The sequence below is a fragment of the Dromiciops gliroides genome, chromosome 1 (assembly GCF_019393635.1).
Source record: "Dromiciops gliroides isolate mDroGli1 chromosome 1, mDroGli1.pri, whole genome shotgun sequence".
Taxonomy (NCBI): Eukaryota; Metazoa; Chordata; class Mammalia; order Microbiotheria; family Microbiotheriidae; genus Dromiciops; species Dromiciops gliroides.
In genome coordinates this window covers 88,747,707-88,766,827 of record NC_057861.1, presented here as the reverse complement: position 1 = coordinate 88,766,827, position 19,121 = coordinate 88,747,707, and the positions used below count along the sequence as shown (strand labels likewise).

General features: G+C 37.4%; 1 protein-coding gene across 1 annotated transcript in view; it reads right to left on the bottom strand.

Moving 5' to 3' along the window:
- The window catches only part of COL22A1 (collagen type XXII alpha 1 chain), a 567,886-nt gene that overhangs the window by 445,017 nt on the left and 103,748 nt on the right, over window positions 1-19,121 (bottom strand). The window contains 1 exon segment of the mRNA XM_043991519.1: window positions 13,180-13,291. Within this exon segment, the coding sequence (XP_043847454.1) occupies window positions 13,180-13,291 (112 nt within the window).

The following is a 19,121-nucleotide window of genomic DNA, read 5'->3' as shown; positions in this document are numbered from 1 at the left end:
ACAAGTCAATTGAGTCTGACAATATTATGAGGCATCATACCCATTGTTCCCCACCTCTGCAAAAAGGAGGGAAGTGCATCTTCTCATATCCCGTTCAGGTTCAAATTGATTCATTATAACTACCTAGAATTCAGTTTCAGGAGTGGGGAGTGGGGTTGTTCAGGGAGGGGTGAGTTTTGTTTGGTTTTTAGTATGATTTTTAAAATTCATATTATTATCATTGTGTATATTATTTTCCTGTCTACTCACTTCACTTTCTATTAGTTAATACAAGTCTTAACTTGCTGTTTAACTTTATATTCATTTTTTCTTATGGCACAATAATATCTTATTGTATTAATATATGACCAAATTATTATGCATTCCTTAATTGTTTCTATAAAAGCTACAACGAAAACTTAGGCCAATGTGAAGCTTTTCTTTGTGTCTTTGAACTTTGTGGGATATGTAGGATATATGGATCAATATATATGGACATGTTAGTCCAAATCTTACAGATTCTACTCCTACTTCATTTCTCTCCCATACTTTTTCTACTTTTATTGTCTTCTCCTAACTCTTACCTTTGCTAGCTATGTTCCCTATGTCTGGAATTGATCTTCCCTTCCTCATGAGAAATGATTATTAATTACCAATGATTTGGGGAGATTCTAGCCACCGCCTTTATTTTTAAATCCTCATTTCAAGACCTCAGTCTCTGAAGGTTGAATTAACCTTCTCCTCTATCCAGATCCCACCCAGGTGGGGCAAACCCACCAGCCATTATTGTCTTTGGTCTAAGACAGAGATGACCAAATGACCACCCTTTTATTAAAATGCTGGCATTATTAATAAAATGATTAAATTACCCAGAAATTATGTCTCTCCAACCTTTTATACATACCACACTCATTAAAAAAACACACAAAGAAAACAAACAAACAAACCTGTCATGTATTTTTGCCTTGTGAAGTTTCTCTCTTAAATCAGAATCCAATTTAGTTATAACCTCCTCCGTTAAATGTTCATTAACATTTTTTTTTTTTAGTGAGGCAATTGGGGTCAAGTGACTTGCCCAGGGTCACACAGCTAGTAAGTGTTAAGTGTCTGAGGTCGGATTTGAACTCAGGTACTCCTGATTCCAGGGCCGGTGCTTTATCCACTGTGCCACCTAGCCTCCCCTCATTAACTTTTTCAGGTTAGAGTGAGATATCTCTCAAATTTCTCATATAATTTTACCTAGGCCTCTCCTTTGCACCCACCACATTCTCTGTTGTGTTCTAATACACATAATTATTTGTGTAGATGTCTTTTCTCTACCATTAGCTTGTAAAGTCTAAGATCTGTTTCATAAACACATTTACATTCTCAGCATCTAGTACAGAATAGAGCATCTAAGCAGCTTTTAGACATTGGTCAAATTGAATTAAAATTAGAGTTTTCGGAGAAGTATGAAGCACTGGAGACAAGAAGATGTAATGGAAAGGATGGTGATTTGGGAGTCCTAAGACCTGGGTTTGATCTGATCTCTAAAACCTCAGAAAGTGACTGGACCTCTCAGTCTTATCGTTTCCCATCCCTGCATAAGCTATCACTCATGCCACTCACCTCTTCAATACTGTTTCCTTTAAGGTTCAGGTCAAGTGTCAGCTTCTATATGACCTACATGACCCTTTTTCTTATCTCTCAGCTACTGGTGATTTCCTCAAAAAAAATCTTGAAAGCATCTTATATAATTTTATCTCTACTTATATATTTATTTTGTATATATTTTATAGCTGTACGTGTCTCCCCTAATAGAAAGTATGCTCCTTGAAGTCAGGAATTGTTTTCCTTTTCTCCCTGTATGCCTGGCACCTAAGAAGACATCTAAATACAGTAGGCTCTTTATAACACTCGCTATTAATTGATCGATATGAATGAGGATTTGGAACTTCATGACACTATAGTCCCTTCCAACTTCAAATCTATTATTCCCAAACCGAACAAAATGCTCACACAATTCCTGACTGAGAAAATATACAAATGTCCTCTATTCTCTTTGAAGTTTGATTTCTTTTCTTCAGCTGCCTGGTGTGATACAATCCACAAAATTACCTTGGGCCCATTTCTATTTCAATCAAACTCCAATTCTCACTTTTCTTGAGTTTTCATTTTCATGGAAACTCAGTTTAAACGGTCTCAGTGTTAATGAGGTCACAAACCAAAGGAGTAGGGTTGTTTTCCATACTGCCTACCTATGATTCCTTTCCAGTGCTCCTGGATGTTTATATAAGCAAAGAAAACAGAGCCAGCCCTCAAAAATAGATGCAACTGATTCCAAAACAGCAGAAAGTACATCTTGTCCACAGCTGCTGAAAGAAGGAAAATGGGCTGAAGGCATAGAGAGCAAGTTAAAACAATGAGATGCTGTCTAAGCAGTGTTCCTCTTGGGAAGGCATATGCCATGGTAATGGGTGCTAACAAGGAAGTTTCAGATATGGAAACCAAAAAGGGAAACCCAAACATGGGCTTGTGGGTAGAAAGAGGGTTAGATGAGTGAGGAGAGGAGCTAGAACAGGGGCAAGATATACAGATGTCTGGGCCTGGGACCATCCTACTGGAAGGACTCTGCCTCTCAGTTTCCAGGAGTGACATGTCTTCCAAGGGGCTGGAAATGATAAGGTAAAAACCGACATATTAGCACATTAGTTAATCATCAAAAGCTAAGGATCTATGGATTAAGAATTCAGAAAAAGAGAAGACAAAGTAGCAGGAGAAAGAATCTCAGAGGTCAAGGCAGGGAAAAGCCTGAAATCTAGGGTGTCGGGTAGAGTAATAAAGAGAAGGAACTGAATTGGGAGTCAGAGGACCTAATTATGAATTTCAGCTAAGCTAATTATTAATTGGGTAACCTTAGGCAAGTTATTTAACATCCATGGGTCTCAATTTTAGATAAAATGACCTTTAAGGTCCCTTTCAGATGTAGATCCAAATATATTATGGCCAGCCCTGGGGATCAGAAGGAAAAGATAAGATTTAGCTTTTCCATATGAAAATACTTCCACTGCTCTCCCCACCCCCCAAAAGAAATCCTCATGACAGGAGCCGTTTTTAGATATTACTTCCCCAGGAAGAAATATGTCTATGGGTATCATTAGACTCAAGATCTATACTTATTTGAGACAAGTAACAGAAGCTAAAAAAAAAAAAAAAGAGGCAGATTTTGTAGATAAATGAGCATAAGAGCTTATTTTTTACCATTTACAAAGTACTTTGCATGTATAATAAGAATAACAAAATTAAAATTTACAAAGCACCCCATGAACATGATTTCATTAGAGGGTGATGATAACTCTATGAGAAAAGCAGTACAGGTATTATTATCTCCCTTCTACAGATGAAGGGTAGTGGATAGTGCTGGGTCCGAATTCAGGAACACTCATCTTTTTGAGTTCAGATATGGTCTCAGACACTAGCTGTGTGATGCTGGGCAAGTCACTTAACCCTCAGTTTCCTTTTCTGTAAAATGAATTGGAGAAAGAAATGGCAAACCACTCCAGTATCTTTACCAAGAAAAACCCAAATGGGGTCATGAAGAGTCAGACATAACTGAAACAACTAAACAATAAACAAAGCTAACACACAGGCTGAGAGAGAATTAGGATCCTCCAGAAATTATGTTGAAAATTGGATTGAATTGAATAAGAAAGAATTCAATATAGGAATGGAATGCAAATTTTTTCATTTGAGGTAAAAAAAAATTCAACCCTCCAGGTATAGTTTAGGACAGAAAGTGTTAGACAACATTTTGTCCAAAAATAGAACAGAGAAATTTAGTAGAACTGCAAAGTGAATTTTAAATCAGCAGGGTGATGTGGCAGACAAAAAAGAAAAACAAAAGCCAATAGAACTTTGAGGTGCATTTATAGAAGCCTGGTTTGCAAGACTAAGGAGATGGTAGTTTCTTGACCTGGTCAGACTCCATCAATTCTAGATTTGGTTTAAGGACAATGATAGGCCAGAAAGCATCAAAAAAGGGCAACTGGGAAGGTAAAGGGCCTCAAGTATATGTGAGGAGAATATTGGTTGAAGGAACTGAGGATTCAGATAAAATAGGCTAAGTGGGGACACACTAGTCATCCAAGTACCTGAAGGCTGTCATGTGGAGAAGGGATTGGACTTGCTTTGTTTTGCCCTAAAGGGAAGATCCATGAGTCTTGGACAGAAGTTGCAAATTATGTTTGATGTTAGGAAAAAATCTCTAACAATTAGAGCCATCCAAAAATGGAACGAGTGGCCCTGAAAAGTTGTAGGTTCTTTCTCCTTGGGCATACTTAAGCAATGGAAATTGTCAGGTATGTTAAAATGCAAATTCCTTTCAGTATGGGTTTGGGTTGGACTGGATGGAAGCTGAGATCCGCTCCCGGCTCCCCCCCCAACTCCTAAAATTTTATTATTATATGATTCTCAGAAGAATCCTGTGAGGTTGGCACTACAAATGGTATTTTCCCCATTTTGTAGATAATGAAACTGAATCCCAGAGAGATGAAATACCTTGTCTAACATCATGCAGTGACTTTTCCCAAGGTTGTTAGTAAGTAAAACGGCCAGTATGCGAACCCAATTTCTTCTGACTCCACACATAATTGTTCCCATTATATGGGAAAATTAATAGGAACCTCACCATTCTCAGGAACTGTTAGCATTTCTGATGTCAGTGGCATGTGGGCAACACTGTTGGAAGTAAATCCTATTCTTTGGGCTCTAGAGTGGAAGCACCAATAATGGGAAAATGTCACGAAGGATATCCTTATCACAATGAATCTCATTTATACTGCATTTTAATGTTCATATCCCCATGGATCGGCTTGCTGCTCTCCGGTATAAAGATAGTGATATTATAATATCAATATAGTTCAATTGTCTGTCAGACTCATATCATCCTTCATTTGTTGGGGATCTACTTTTGTTCTTTGTGTCTCAATTTTAGATGTCTTGACATTATTCTGGGGCTTTAGTTACTAAGGACAGAGCTTGTTCTCTAGGAGATAAGGATCCTATTTTGGGGTCCCATTTGGCTAACAAGTGCTGTTGGGTGTTGGCAGTTTTTACCTTGTGGCTTTTTTTGTCAGAGCAAGAAAGTATTCGTGACTATTGTTCTTGTTTGACCATGACATCACGAGATGATGCCATGACTTGCAATAAAGTGGATTTCAGTGAGGGAGGACTGTATAGAGTCACCAGCCTCACTTTCTCCTCTGGAGCCATCTGGGTCCAGTGACAAAATATACATCAGGAAGACTGGAGATGGGCCCAGATACAGTATATGAAGAGATATAACGAAGAGACTATTGTGGAAGTCAAGGTTATCAGAGACCCCACTTTTTTTGGAGAATGGGAGAGAACTTGACATGAGAGCTAATCACATATGGCAGAAGTAAATTCATTTTTTCTTGGTAATGCTATAAATCTCAATGACACTGGATCCACCTTTTATCCAGGGTACAGTCTCTTTGAACCTCCTATAGTTAAGAAAATAACTGAAAAATGTCCTATATATTTAAAAATATTCATAACAACATTTCCTGAGACATCAAAGAACTGGAAACAAAGTGAATGCCCATTGATTGGCTATACATTGAATGGCTATACAAACTACTATATTAACATAATGAAATTTAATCATGAAGGAATAAATGATAAATACAAAAAATTCTGAGGAAGGAAACTAATATTTATTAAGCATCTATTAAGTATGTAGACCCTATGCAAAACAATTTATAAATATTCTCTTATTTCAACCCCACAACAACCTCCAGAAGTAGGTACTATGATGATTCCCATTTTACAATTGAGGTAACTAAGAAAGACAAAGGTTAAGTGACTTTGCCACTATCATACCACTAGTTAATGTCCTGGTCTGGATTTGAATTCTGGTCTTCCTGACTTCAGGCCCAGAACCCTATCCACTGAGAAACCTAGTTGCCTTTAGAAAAACATGGAGGAGACTTCTATGAACTGCTGCAGATTTAAGTAAACAAAGTAGAATAATATACATGTCACTACAATAATGTAGACAAAAAGGACACCATAAATGGAAGCCAAAACTCTGTCATGACCAACCTTGGTCCTGGAGGCCAGATAATAAAACATTCTTTCCATCTGTCACCAGAAAAGTGGGAACTCTGGGTACAGAAAAACGCATATACTTTCAGATAGTCATTGAATCATATGATTTTGCTTAGCTCCTTTCTGTGTCAAGGAGGGTTTGAGATAATGGTGATATGGGGGCAGCTACATGGTGCAGTGGTTAAAGCACCGGCCCTGGATTCAGGAGTACCTGAGTTCAAATTCAGCCTCAGACACTTGACATTTACTAGCTGTGTGACCCTGGACAAGTCACTTAACCCCCAAAGCCCTGCAAAAAAAAAAAAAGATAATGGTGAGATAAAAATAAAAGGCATCAATAATGTTTTTGTTTGTTTTTTGTTTTGCTTTTTAAGAAAGGTTCCTGTCCAGAGGATGAGAAAGGAGGAATTTAGTGGAAAATGTTCCCTGGTCACTGTATGAAAAAGAGAGCTTTATAATATGGTTGGTCATTGGACACTCAAGATACCCATATACACAGACATACAACAGAATCTTGACCTTAGTTTTATAATCTCATTCCATGTTGGCTTTCTCTTTTCCCTAAGTTGTCTTCATATATGTTCTGAATTGAGAGAGAGAGGGAGAGAAAGAGAGAGAGAGAGAAAGAATATGGCATTTCATCTGTCCCATTTTATCTATCAGCAATCCCTCCTACAGCTAATGCTGGGTATGGGCTGCAGAGCATAGATAGGGAGCTCTTGTGAGGCCCCAAAATCATCATCTTCCTAAAAAGATTCTCCCCCCCCCCATCTGCCTAAGGGAACAAGATTCTGAAATCACTACCAATTGCTGTGACTTTCCAGTGAATTCTGGATTGACTGAGGCAGCAAAGAACATGGACAACCCAGTCCTGGATAACAAAAGCACATCAGCATAAGATGGAGTCAGGAACAGCAAGATGCCAGCATCGCCAGAGAAAGTGAAAGCTTTAGAGAGACAGATTGGGTCAGAAAAACATTCCCTTTCTCTAATATGGCTCACTTGTTGCCTCTTGATCTCGTCCTGGACTTCCAGCCTCAATCTCTACTCCTATAACTGTTTGTTCACCCTTTTCTCCAATCATCTTATTCCTTTGATCTTTAGTCTTCCAAAGAAACCAAGGTACCAACCCAGACTAGCCTTTTTTATTATTTTTTTATTTAAAGTTTTGAATTCCAAATTCTATCACTCCCTCCCTTCACCCCTCCCTGAAACAATAAGCAATCAGATAGAGTTTATGCAGGTGCAATTATGTAAAACATTTCCATATTGGTCATTTTGTACAGGAAGATGCAAACAAGAGAAAAAAAATGAAAGAAAGTGAGAAATAACGTGCTTCGGTCTATATTCAGTCAATATCAGTTCTTTCTCTGGAGGTGGATAGTATGCTTCATCATTAGCCTTTTGGGATTCTCTTGGATCATTGTATTGCTGAGAATAGTTAAGTCATTCACAGTTCTCCATCAAACAATATTGTTGTCACTGTGTAAAATGTTTTTCTGGTTCAGTTCACTTCACTATGCATCAGTTCATGGAAGTCTTTCCAGGCCTTTTTGAAACCATCCTGCTTGTCATTTCTTTTACCAGAGTAATATCCCATTATTATCATTCCACAGCTTATTTAGACATTCCCCAATTGATGGACATCCCCTTGATTTTCCAATTCTTCATCACCACAAAAAGAGCTGCTAGAAATACTTTTGTAAAAATAAATCCTTTTCCCTTTTTTGGATGTCTTTGGGATATAGACCTGGAAGTGGTATTGCTAGATCAAAGGGTATGCACAGTTTTATAGCCAGTTAAAATTGCTCTCCGGAATCGTTGGATTAGTTCACAAATCCACCAATGGTGGATTAGCATCCCAGTTTTCCCACATTTCCTCCAACATCCAACATTTTCCTTTTTATCATATTAGCCACATTGATATGTGTGAGGTGGTACCTCAGAGTTGTGTTAATTTACATTTACCTGATCAAGTGATTTAAGGCATTTTTTCATTTGACTATAAATAGCTTTGATTTCTTTGTCTGAAGACTGCCTGTTCATATCCTTTGACCATTTATCAATTGGGGAATGACTTGTGTTTTCATACATCTGACCCAGTTCTCTAAATATTTGAGAAATGAGACCTTTATCAGAGATACTTGTTGCAAATTCCAACCCCCTCCATGCCCAATTTTCTACTTTCCTTAAAATTTTTGTTGGATCAATTTTGTTCATGCAAAACCTTTCTAATTTTGTATAATCAAAATTATCTATTTAAATTTTACAATGATCTCTCTGTCTTATTTGGTCCTAAATTCATCCCTTATCCATATATCTGACAGATAAACTATTCCATGTTCTCTTAATTTGCTTATGGTATCTCTCTGTGTATATAAGCCAGGTACTCTTTTTGACCTCATTTTGGTACACAGTGTGAGATGTTGGTCTATGTCTAATTTCTACCATATTGCTTTCCAGTTTTCCCAGAAGTTTTTATCAAATGAGGTTTTGTTCCAAAAGCTTGGATCTTTGGATTTACAATATACTAGATTACTATGGTCATTTACTATAATGCAATTTGTACCTAATCTATCTGACCAATTCACCACTATATTCCTTAGTCAGTAATAACTTGTTTTGGTAATTATTACTTTATGATACAATTTGAGGTATGGTATAGACCACTTTTTGCATTTTTTTCATTGATTCTCTTGATATCCTTGAATTTTGTTCTTCCAGATGAATTTTATTATTTTTTCTAGCTCCATAAATTAAATTTTTGATAATGTGATTGGTATGGCATTGAGTAAACAGATTAATTTAGGTAGAATTATCATTTTATTATATAGGTCTGACCTATCCATGAGCAATATTTTCCAATTATTTAGATCTGACTTTATTTTTGTGAGAAGTGTTTTATAGTTGGGTTCATCCAGCCTGGACTTTTGTTTTAAGCTTGCTGAGTTGTCAATTCATATACCTACCCTTATCCTTTCAAATGGAGGTTGTCTTTTACCCTAGTCTGACATTTTCCTAAACAGTATCATATGCTGTTCATGTCCCAGGTAAGATATTATAATATTATATACTGGTAAAATGGATTATGTCTCTAGAAGGTCCCGATGAACATATACAACTATTACCTGAGGAGGAAAACTCTTTACTTCCTCATTTGATTGTCACTTTCTTGAGAACAAGAGCTGTCTTTTGCCTCTTTTTGTATCTCCAGCACAGAGCCTGGAACATAGTATACTAAATAGCTGCTTACTTATTGACGATTAATTGAACCTATCAGAATCAATTTCTCCAATTAGATTTTCCTCCCCTAGTACCAATCAGTGACCACAAGAAGAAGGGAAACAAGGTAGATAAGTATAGGTAGAGACAGGAGTGGAGAGGAAATTCTAGAGCTGTCTGAGACAGATGTGGCAAAAGGGACACTGGGAGAAAATGCTCAAAGGAACAGAATGAAAGGATAGTTGGCACCAGAGATGACTATAACAACCCATCTGTATAAAATGTATAGCATTTTATAGCTTACAAAATGTTTTTTTTTTTCCCCCTCAAAAGTGTTCCCCTGAGACAGGCTATCCCAATTTTAGAGGTTAGAGCACTGAGGTTCAGAGAGACTGAAAGTCATTTAGAAATGACTTACCCAAGTTCACACAGCTAATATACATAAGAGCCAGGATTCAGATCCAAGTTTTCTATCTCCTAACCCACCCTTTTCACTCTACCACAAGGCAACTTTCACCTATTTCACAGTATTCTTAGGGCTGACCCTGCTTTTTTTTCCTCGCAGTTACAAGAAAAACATGAACTTTACATCCTAAGTTCTAATAACCTAGAGACATATGATGTGAGGAGAAAGGATGCAGGGCTTATTCCTATGGCCAGAGAGCCAAAGGTAAATTTGGAGTGGCCTATAGGGGGCAAAATGGCTCCATTATTAGGTAACATGAAGCCCCCAAACTACTACCTGACTTCCAAAGCTCTGTACAATCTGGACATTCTACCTATCTAAATGTATCTGACAGCTATAGGAAATGTGGTTCTTTGAAGTTTGCTGGATTTGGAGTCAGGGGAGCTGGGTTCAAATCCTGATTGCCATTATTAGCTGTGTGGCCTTATATGAGTAATTTTGCCTTTTAGCCTCAGTTTTTTCATTTTGAGAATAGCAGAGTGGAATTAGATGACTTCGAAGCTGCCTTCCGGTTTTAAATCTATGATCCTGTGACATTATGATCCCATTGCTCCTCTTTACTCTAGCCCTGCCCCCATGAACCCCTGGCCCAATTCCATGTAAATGATAATTCTCAACCCTGAGCCTTTAAACATAATGTTTCCTAATCATCATCATCATCATTGTCAAAGTAATAATAAAAATACGTTATCTCATTTGATCCTCGTAGCAACTCTTTGAGGTATGTGCTATTGTTATGACCACTTTATATATGAAGAAATTTAGGCTATGAGGTCCAGAGAAGTTACATGAGTCATCCATGGTCACACAGTGAATGTCTGGGGTGGGAATCAAACCTTTCTGACTAGAAGTCATAAAGCTATGTCATGATGCTTTCCTTCACTGAGAATGCCTTTTCCCTACTCATTATTTGAATTCTACCCACTCTATGAAGTACAGTTGAAGACCCATCTTTTTCATGAAGATGTAGCCAGTTACTAGCGTCATCATAATCTCTTCTGTTTAGGAAGTAAGCTCTCAATAAATGTTCTTCTTTCTCTCTCTCTTTTTTTTTTGTTTGAGATTTTTTTTTGGAGGCACTTGTTAAGTGACTTGTCCAGGGTCACAAAGCTACTGTCTGAGGTTGGATTTGAACTCAGGTACTCAGGTACTCCTCACTCCAAGGCCTCTATCCTCTATCCACTGTGTCACCTAGCTGCCCCTATCCTTTTTTATATTAGCATCTCATGTAGAACTAAGGCCAGATTCAAAACAAAGTGGAATTAAAAGGAATTTATTTTATCATCTACCCTTTGCCTTTCTTCCAACTAATTCCTCCTTCAGCATCTTCATGGTAGCTTTTGGTGGCCTAGGGCCAACCACAGTAATGCCACAACCAAACCTCTCCCTCCTTAAATGATATACTTTAAAATGACTCCTCCATACTTCTATCCATCAAGTTATTCCTCCCCCTGAGATCGTAGGTGGAATAGTGGATAGAACACTGGCCCTGGAATCAAGAGGACCAGAGTTCAAATTTAACCTCAGACACCTCTTAGCTATGTGACCCTGGGTAAGTCATTTAACCCCAATTGCCTTAAACATCCAGGACCATCTCCAGTTGAGCTGATATATATCTTGCCAATGAGCCCAGGTGGCTCTGGAGGAGAAAATGAGATACTTAAATCCATTGAAGTGAAAGTCATGACATCAGCCTGATGTTATGATCCTCTCTGAGAACAAAGGGCAAACAACAATCACCACCAGTCCTGTGGAAGAACCATCTGATTAAATATACTTACAATAAATTATTCACTTCTGATAAACACAGAACCAAGACTTGGAGACTTCTAAAGACTACTCCTTTTTCTTTCCATGATATATTTTTTCCAAAATGGGCTTAAAGTCCTAATGTACATCTTCCCCCATTTACTCCTGATTGCCATGGGTGAAGGGGTGGTGGGGGTTAGAGGAGAGAAATACAATTCCTAGGCTGACTTTCATGACACTATTTTGATGAGATACCAATGGTGGCTGTTTTAAGTAAAAAAAAAAAAAAACCCAAACAAACTCTTTTGCCAAGTCTTTTTCATGTGTATACTGTAATAAATAAGTATATGTGTGTGATGAACTATCTATTCATTTATAGACTATTATATACATGTGTGTATGTTTTATATATGCATATATGTAGATATATATGTGGATATATATATGTATATGTGTGTATATATACGTATGTACACACACACACACACACACACACACATATATATATATATATATATAAGATCTAAAATGGCTATGTAGCTCTGGGACCAGACCAAAAAGTGGCAAATTAGTTTCAAAGTAAGTATAAAGTTTCAGAAGCAAAGAACCTAAAGCCGTGTTCTCAACATTACTCGCTATACTTGCCCTAAACATACATGATATTCCAGCTCAAATATTCCCATTTAGCTTTAGCTGAATAAACAGTCTCAAAGCCTCATCCTGTGGTTTTGCTACTTTACTCTCTAGGTCTGGAATGACCTCAATCTCCATCTCTGTCTTTTGAAATCCTACTCATCCTTCAAGGACCAGGCTATAAGTGATCTGCTCAATTAAAAACAAAAACCTAGCCATCTGTCAAGGCTTATCTCAAATGCCATCTTTTCCAGAAAACTTTTCCTGATTCACTCTCCTCTGCTCATTATGCAAAGTAACTTATGTAGAGTAGAATCTATGAAAAATTATATTGAAGGGGGGGAATCTAGGTGGCGCAGTGGATAAAGCACTGGCCCTGGATTCAGGAGGACTTGAGTTCAAATCTGACCTCAGACACTTGACACTTACTAGCTGTGTGACCTTGGGCAATTCACTTAGCCCTCATTGCCCTGCACCCAAAAAAAAATTATTTAATGGATGATCTATTCAAAAGAGCTCACTATGATTAAGAAGGGAGTTGGACAATACTACATTTTCAAGTTGCTTGATGATATCAGCTCTATGTCTTCCTGTAGTCTAAAAAGCCATCCGATAAACCCAAAGTCCAGAGAACTGAAGGACTACTGATGACGAGGGTCATGTGTTCTTATGTACTCCCTTCAACTCCTAGACCTTCTCTAGGCACATATTGGGTCTTCAAACAAACCTGGTTGAAGACATGAATGCATGTTGATTTGTATCTTGAGGTTCCTTTGGAAGGGTCAGAAACCAGTTAAAATAAACAAATCCAGTCAAGAGAGTAATTAGCACTCTGAAAACCTAGGTGGGAGATCTGCTGGCTTCCATACCCCAAAGCAATCCACCCACTGGTAAGGCAATGGCCTTTGTCACAGCTAGAGCCAACAACTGTTGTCAGTCAGTCCCTTCCCTCATCTTGCCTAAGGCTAGTTAGAGGGCAGTTCTAGGAAAGAGGGAAGCAAGGAGTCAGTCATACTTACTCAGTCCTTTGCACCACCGGGAATGATCCCATTCGAACAAAGGAACTCTGAGCACCACCTTCTTTCTTCCCAAAGATGTCCTTCACACTGAATAAATCCATCAGGTCAAAACCTGCCCAAAAATAAGTGGGGGGGGGGGGAAACAAGGTTGGCAATGGAGCAGGGCCCAGCAAACACAAAACCAAAGTCATGTCAGCTCTCTAAACCAGGCAAGAAGCCAACCCCTCAGGCAAACAGGATGTGGAGAATAAGCAAACAGACCTGTTTAAATACATATTCATTGGAAAGAAACACAGTAATAGGCCATTAAGTTTCCCCATCTCTTCCATGAAAGGTTAGAGAAATGCGGATGTTGGAGTTGTTAAAGAAATGTTAGATCATGAGTATTTTATAGATATTTCAATATGTAATACACATATATAGCATCAATATTTTCAATGTTTCAAATGATCTTTGACTTTATTGGTGTATAAGTTCTTCCTATATCAACATGGATAATAAGCTATTTACTGTGGTGTGGTATATATTTATAAAGAAGGATAGAGGCAAGTCAGGAGCACAGAAGGGATTCCAGTAACATGGACAGCATGAGCTAAAGCAGCAATTACCTCTTTGAAATAGAAAAAAACAAAGCAATAGAACATTAGCATTAGAAAGGATCTTAAAATGATAAGTAGAAGGATATGAGAAAAATAGTATTAAAGCTCAGAGGGCTCTCAATACAAAAATTGTTTGAGTTTAAAGCATCTCAGACTTACAGCGTATTAGAGTTGAAAGAGTTTTGGGGTTCTTTTTTGTTTGTTTGTTTTTTAAGGGTGATCTAGTCTAATCACTTCACTGAAATGAGACACTGAAGCCCTAAGAGGTTATACAAATTAGTGGTCTTAATCTTGGCCCTTCCACTAATTTGTATAACCTCTTAGGGCTTCAGTAACTCCTAACCCCATTTGAGTGTTTTTTCTTCCTTCCTTGAACGGACTACATGAATTCATTGCAAAACATTACAAACATGGAATTATGTATGAAAAGTGATATGAAGTATCTCTACAGAGAAATGTTGATTGAAGGAGGAAAAGAAAGAAAAGATGGGTCAGGTGTTTGGCAGAGTAAAGGTAACAGATTAGATAGTCTAGGTACTCCACTGGCATCCACAGAATGTCAAGAGAGTGCTAAGTAGGCCCCTAGTATGTTAAGTGTGTTTTTTAGTCATTTCTCAGTTGTGTCTGACCCCTCCCCAAGACAGAAAGCAATCTGATATAGGTTATATATGTACAATCACATTAAACATATTTCTGCATTAGTCATCTTGTAAAAGAAGAATCAGAACACAAGGAAAATATTGGAAAAGAAAAAAAAAAGTAGAAACAGTATGGTTCAATCTATGTTCAAAATCCACAGTTCTCTTTTCTGGATGTGGAGAACATTTTCCATCATGAGTTCTTTGGAATTTTCTTGGATCACAAGTCTATCATAGTTTATTATCACACAATGTTGCTGTTACTGTGAACAATATTCTTCTGGTTCTGCTCACTTCACTCAGCATCAGTCTGCTTAAGTCTTTCCAGGCTTTTTCTGAAATCTGACTGCTCATCATTTCTTACAGCACAATAGTATTCTATTACATTGATATACTACAACTTGTTTAGCCATTCCCTAATTGATGGGCATTCCCTCAATTTCTAATTCTTTGACACCATAAAGAGAGCTGCTATTAATATTTTTGTATATGTGGGTCCTTTTCCTTTTTCTATCATCTCTTTGGGATACAGACCTGTAGTGGTATTACTGGGTCAAAGGGTATGCATAGTCCCATAGCCCTTTGGGTATAGTTCCAAATTGCTCTCCATAATGGTTGGATCATTTACAACTCCATTAACGATGCATTAGTGTTCCAATTTTCCCACTGCTTCTCTAACATTTATTATTTTCCTTTTTCATATTGGTCAATCTGATAGGTGGGAGGTGGTACCTCAGAGTTGTTTTGGTTTGCATTTCTCTAATCAATAGTGATTTAGAGCATTTTTTCATATGGCAATAGATAGCTTTGATTTCTTCATCTGAAAACTGCCTGTTCATATCCTTTGACCATTTCTCAATTGGGAAATGACTTCTATTATTATAAATTTCATTTAGTTCCATTTGGAGTTTTCTTGGCAAAGAGATTAGAGTAGTTTGCCATTTTCTCCTTCAACTCAAGAGGCAAACAGAGGTTTAGTAACTTGCCCAGAGTCACACAGCTATTAAGTGTCTGAGGACAGATTTTAACTCAGGAAAATGAGTCTTCCCAACTCTAGTCCTGGCATTCTATCCATAGAACCACCTAGCTGCCCCATGTTAAATATATTCAACCCTTATGAAAGACATAGGTGAGACCATGGACAAGGTAAACACATGTAGAAGGGTTGCAACACAAAATAAATAGATAGATGATGGATGGAGAGAGAGAGACAGAGAGAGAGAGAGAGAGAGAGAGAGAGAGAGAGAGAGAGAGAGAGAGAGAGAGAGAGAGAGAGAGAGATAAAAATAAAAAGAAAGAAAAGAAGGGTTGCCAGAGTCATTTGAATTGGACACAGAAGAACACAGATCCCTTGGAGTACTATGTATTGTATATAAGGCACTAGGCAAGGCACTTATGATGCCAAAGTAAAATCTTGAATGTTAATGTACAAATAAAGAAAAGAAAAGCATGAATTTAGTGTCAAAAGACCTGGGTTAGAATCCCATCTCTGATTCTAACACAGAGGCAGGCAGGTGACAGAATGGATAGAGCCCTGAACCTGAAGTAAAGAACATCTGACTTCAAATCCTGCTTCAGATATTTACTGGCTGTGTGACTGGAATAAAACACTTAACCTTTGTCTCCCTTGGTTTCCTCAACTATAAAATATGTATAATAATAGGACCTATCTACCAGGGATGTCATGAGAATCATATGAGATACCTGTAAAGAGCTTTGCAAATCTTAAGATTGATCTAAATAATAGTTTTTACTATTATTATCATCATTATCATCATTATTATTGCAGTGTGACAATAATTCATCTCTCAAAGCTTCAGTTGCCTCATCTCTAAAGTGATAGACAGACAAAATAATCTAAAATGTCCCTTCTTCCTCCTGCAATCCCTTGAGGAATGGTGCAGTCCCTTCCCTAAAGGCAGATACAGTCCAATCAAGAATTCACAACGAATAGGGAAATAAAGAAAATACAAGTAGAATGTGATGGGTGGAAAGGAAGAACCACATGGAAGTAAGGCAGCAGGGGCAGCATGCAAGGAACACTTAGCTGTGGGGCAGAAATTTTTAGTTTCATTTCTGGTCCTGCCACTAACCATCTGAGTGATGTTAGGCAAATCATTCACTTATAATGATTCAGTTTCATCATCTCTACTATGAAAGGATTATATGAACTCTAAACTCTTTCCAGGTACAAAATTCTATGAGATTCCTTTAGACTGAGAGGTTAAAAGAAAGTTTCATGCAAGATGAGGCAGTGAAGCTTGGCCTTAAAAGCTATGGGGAAGGTTATGGTTTTTAAATGAACCAAGAATAAAAAGGCATCATTAGACTTCTGCACTGATTTAAGAATGTTCCAGCCTCTACAAAGGTTTATTTTTTTTAATTTCCCCTTCTGCTTAAAAAAATGAAAACTTATAATTCTGTACCTACTTAATAGCAAGTTTCCTAGAACTCATTAAGTAAATTTTAATGATAATGGGATATTTCAGAGTTGACATACAGGGGCAGAGGTTTCTTTTCTTTTCCATTGCTTAATTTTAGTAACTGAAATTCAGTGATGCTTCAGCATTTCCAAGAACATAATATCACAAAAGTTGTCTGTAAGGTCGAATATGCCTCTTTGTCCTTCAGTTGCATTTAAATGCCTCTACAATTCCTGGGATGTGGGGAATTCTATCTCTTTGTCTAGGAAAAGAACAACTATGATACCAGATTTATGTTAATTTTCCTTCCAGTACAACCACCTGTCCTTAGTTTATGTGTTTGAATTTGGGAACAATCTGAGAGGATGCTTTAAGAATACTTCATGTTCTGGTTATACATTTTGATTCTCTTACCACCTCTTAATCTAAATTATTATAAAGTATAGTATCACCCTAAATTTAATGCTTGCAAAAACCTGACTCTACCCTTGGTTTCTAAACTTGTTCCAAATAGTCGCTTCCACACACGTAAAGCTCTAGACAAACTTGGAAAAATCTTTGTCCACTGAACTCTCACTATTCCCCTTTTGCCAAAATGGTCTTTCTAACACTAATAGCTATGCCTCAAATATTGTCGCTTTCATCATTAACCAGTTGGATTTCCACCCATTCTCCCCATTCTTTAAGAATAGCAACCTTGCAAAAGAAGATGAAAAGTTTATCAGTATTTGGGAGGCAAGGTGGCAGAATACAGGCAGCAATTCAACTAAACTCTCCTAATATTCTCCTCCAAAAACTTTAAAATAACTTTACAAATCAAATTTTGGGGTTGTAGACCCAACAAAAGGTTATAATGAGATATTTTTCCAGCCTAAGACAAATTATGAGGTCAGTAGGAGAGATCTGTGACACTAGTTTAGGGAATAGCCCCAAGCACACCTAGCAGCAGCACCAACTATGGGCCCAACCCCAGGGCAGAGGCTGGGAAAATGAGCAAACAACAAAAAAAGAACTTGACCATAAAAAGCTACTACAGTGGCAGGGAGGACCAAGACATAAACCTAAAAGAAAATAACATTGTGAAAACAGTTACATGCAAAGCATTAAAGAAAAGATACTAATTGTACCAAAGCTCAACATGATATCCTAGAAAAGTTAAAGAAAGAGATGAGTGGTGGAGGAAAAACTGGTAACTGAAAAACAGAGTGATTGAGGGCAGCTAGTTGGCACAGTGGAGAGAGCACCAGCCCTGGAGTCAGGAGGACCTGAGTTCAAATCTAGCCTTGGACACTTGACACTTACTAGTTTTGTGAGCCTGGGCAAGTCACTTAACCCCAATTGCCTCACACAAAAAAGGAAAGAAAGAAAAGAGAGTGATGTAAGAAAGAAATAAAAAAGATTTAACAGCTTGGTAAAAGAGGTACACATACAAATAAACACATAAAGAAAATAATACCTTTAAACAGAATTGATCTAATGGTAGAAGAGACACAAAAATTCAGCGAAGAAAACATAATTGGACAAATGTAAAAGAAAGTACAAAAACTCACAGAAGAAAATAATTCCTTAGAAATTAGATTTGTGCAAGTAGAAGGTAATCAATCACTCCATGAAACATCAAGAAATAATAAAACAAAATCAAAAGAATAAAAAAAAAATGAAGAAAATATGGAACATCTCATTAGAAAAACAACTGACCTGGAAAATAGATCAAGGAGAAATAATTTAAGAATTATTGGAATACCTGTAAGCTATTATTTTTTTTTCTTTTGGCAGGGCAATGAGGGTTAAGTGACTTGCCCAGGGTCACACAGCTAATAAGTGTCAAGTGTCCGAGGCCAGAATTGAACTCAGGTCCTCCTGAATCCAGGGCTAGTACTTTATCCACTGCGCCACCTAGCTGCCCTATGATTTTTTAAAAAGAGTTTGGATATCATATCTTAAAAAAATGTATTAAGGAAAAGTGCTCTAATATCTTCGATACTGAGGGCAAAAAAGAAACTAAAGAATCTACCAATCAATTCCTGAAAGACATCTCAAAATTAAAATTCCAAGGAATGTTATAGCCTAATTCCAAATCTCCCAGGTAAGGGAAAAAATACTTCAAGCAGCCATAGAGAAACAATTTTAACATTGAGGAGTCATAGTCAGAATTACACAAGATTCAGCAGCTTCCACATTAAAGGACTGAATGACTTGGAATATCATATTATGGAAGGAAAAAGAGCTAGAATTACAACCAAGAATAACCTACCCAACAAAACTGAGTATAATCAAGCAGG